The sequence below is a fragment of the Fusarium oxysporum genome, genomic scaffold (assembly GCF_000149955.1).
Source record: "Fusarium oxysporum f. sp. lycopersici 4287 supercont2.58 genomic scaffold, whole genome shotgun sequence".
Classification (NCBI taxonomy): Eukaryota; Fungi; Ascomycota; class Sordariomycetes; order Hypocreales; family Nectriaceae; genus Fusarium; species Fusarium oxysporum.
In genome coordinates this window covers 11,007-13,566 of record NW_017264858.1, presented here as the reverse complement: position 1 = coordinate 13,566, position 2,560 = coordinate 11,007, and the positions used below count along the sequence as shown (strand labels likewise).

General features: G+C 46.4%; 1 protein-coding gene across 1 annotated transcript in view; it reads left to right on the top strand.

Moving 5' to 3' along the window:
- Positions 1–1,698: 1,698 nt before the first annotated feature.
- FOXG_22886 (uncharacterized protein) overlaps positions 1,699–2,560 on the top strand; it is a gene marked incomplete at its 3' end in the record, with an annotated part of 1,801 nt that continues 939 nt past the window's right edge. The window contains exons 1-2 of the mRNA XM_018403308.1: positions 1,699–1,835; positions 1,884–2,507. Coding sequence (XP_018258684.1) covers positions 1,742–1,835; positions 1,884–2,507 — 718 coding nt within the window. The 5' untranslated portion in view covers positions 1,699–1,741. The remainder of the gene's footprint in view (positions 1,836–1,883; positions 2,508–2,560) is intronic.

Genomic DNA, 2,560 nt, shown 5'->3' with positions numbered 1-2,560 from the left:
TTCAACTGTAAATCCACTAGCTATGCCAAAAGGGGAGTGCAACGGCCATAAGCCAACGGCGATAACGGCGAATAGTGAAACAAACTTTGCAGCCACAAACTGAACGTCCGCCGGAATGGGCTAGTTTGCACCGTTTAGGATAACGTGTCTTTGACGATCCTTTCTGGTCACTTGTAAACTTTGTGGCCGCAGGTGGATGCTTCAGGAGGCAGACCTTTGGGCGGTGAGGGCTAAGGAAGTTGCCGTTCGAAGCAATTGCGTAACTCAAGTACATGACTAGTGCCTACACCGTTGCGACACTCGACTGCGTCTACAACCTGTAGGGGGCCCAAAATCGATTGCGCATCTCAGTAGCATATAACATCTACAAAATCAATTCCAGCCCCGATAAGCAACGAAGAGAAGACAGCATGAAAATCTGCTGGCTTCCGGTCCAGAAAGAATGCCATTATACCTAACAACTTGGAGATCCATATCTCCTATCAAGTCTTGCGCGCGAATATGTTACAACACAAAGCAAATCCTTCGGATAATCTAGGTGCAGAAGCTACTCCACGAGTAGAATCAACTCTACTTTAAGCCTCTTGAACTTTTATATGATATTTGATCACCCTTTGCTGTCAAGCTTTCGTTCCTCTGCTTCATTATTTGCAAAATAGTGGCTGTTTTTCGCCATGCAGGTCTTAAATACAGGTATCTCGAAGACCTAGCTCCGGTTTTCGACGATGTCGGTGATGCCTTTATCTAGATCTGGAAGATATCGAGGTAAGGCGTGCAATACAAGTATGAGCTGTCAGACATATCAGCTAAAAAACAGACTTCAGGCAGCATACCAACTACCCACACAATAGCTCGGTCATAAGATTTTCAACTCATCATCTGATCAGGTCTGGATGGTATCAGCACGCTGATAGGCACAGATCCTGCTATGACTGCCGGGAAACCTAAACGCAACTCGTAGCAACATCTGTATCCACGGCATTCATAAAACCCACAATGACCCTTCAGATCACGATGGGTTACTTTGCTAATCCTCCGACAAGTAGACTATTTACTACTCTTTACGCGATGCAATTTGGAGATATAAGGTGAAGCTGTGTGGAAGATTACTGCTTCTGCGAATGGCTTCTAGTATTAATGGCCCGCTTGTAGGATGAAGATGCTAAGAGGCTTGAGTCGGTTGGAGATTTTGAGCTCTTAATATTGACTGATAACACCAGACATATGTCACACTGTTTCAGTAAGCTTAGGTTATTTTGTGAGTAGCCAGAGAGCTGCCTGCAATGTGCCTTTGGGAAGTTTATTCGGAGTTGAGCTATCGCTTCCGGGGAGTCCACCAGCAACCTGTACGCTCACGCAAAGGGCTGGGAAATCCCTGAGCATGAGACCCATGATGGTGATGTATGCTGCTGAGTTAATACCTGTTGACTGCGAGAAAAATGCCATAATGTTATCATACGATAGGCAATGAAATAGAATAAAACTTAGAAGCTGGATAGCTTTATATTATCATATTTCTCAAGCTATCTGAATGCTGCAGAATAAAGGCTAGGTAGAAAATAGGTAGAACTTTTAGTTACCTCGGTTAAATTAGTGGTTTGCTTGATCGTCAGCGCTAGCCTTTAATAGTAATAAGCATGCTTACAGTCACAGAAGAATAAAAACACTCCAGAGCGCTCCCTGCCTTCCCCTCTTTCAATTAACCATAGTCATTTGCCAATCCCCTAAGCATAAGGATAAGATGGCCAGAACGTTTCAACAGGAGGTCACGCCTCAGCAAACTGGACCATCGTCATACTCTGTATCCCCATCCTATGATTGGACTATGGGCCCAGGTTAGTATCAATTGTGAAACAGCCTGTTCACTGCTTACATCGCCTTAGCTCTAAACGGTGGCTGCATTGCTGCAGTCATTCATTCTGTGGCTGTAAAACATTTCACCACAACCCTCGCCAAGTACGACCAACCTGATGTCCTTACCCTCCATCTCGAATACCTGCGATATTGCAGTACGGAAAAGCTCGACATCAACATCCTCGAGTTAAAGCGCGGCAGTTCTCACTGCACTATCCAGCTGCAGGTCTTACAGACTGAACAGCTCAAGGCCATCGGTCTTGCAACGTCCACAAACTTCGCTCAATCTCTTGGGCCCACGTGCAATACCCAGTGGACTCTGAACCCTCCTCCTGCGCCTAGACCTGACTTTCGTAAGGTTGAAGCCAACGAGCCTGACCTTACATGGGTTCCCGGACTCACGAAAGGTGAAGTTTTCCCTATGGGCCGCCGTATCGTATCTCTCTATGAGCGAGGCGGAATGCAAGTCGATGGTCTGCTGGATGGGTGGAATGGCTTCACCGGGGAATTCATGAACGCAACGCACATAGCTTTCATGTGCGACTTCATGCCTTCTATGGCAGACACATTACTACGCAACGGAGAAATGTATGATGGGCGAAATAACCTCCGCAAGATGGAAGAGTGGGCAGACAAGAATCCCGGGGTTGTTTGTGAGATGGAGACTTCTCTGGCTGAGGCGGCAAATGCGAAGTTCAGCGAGAAT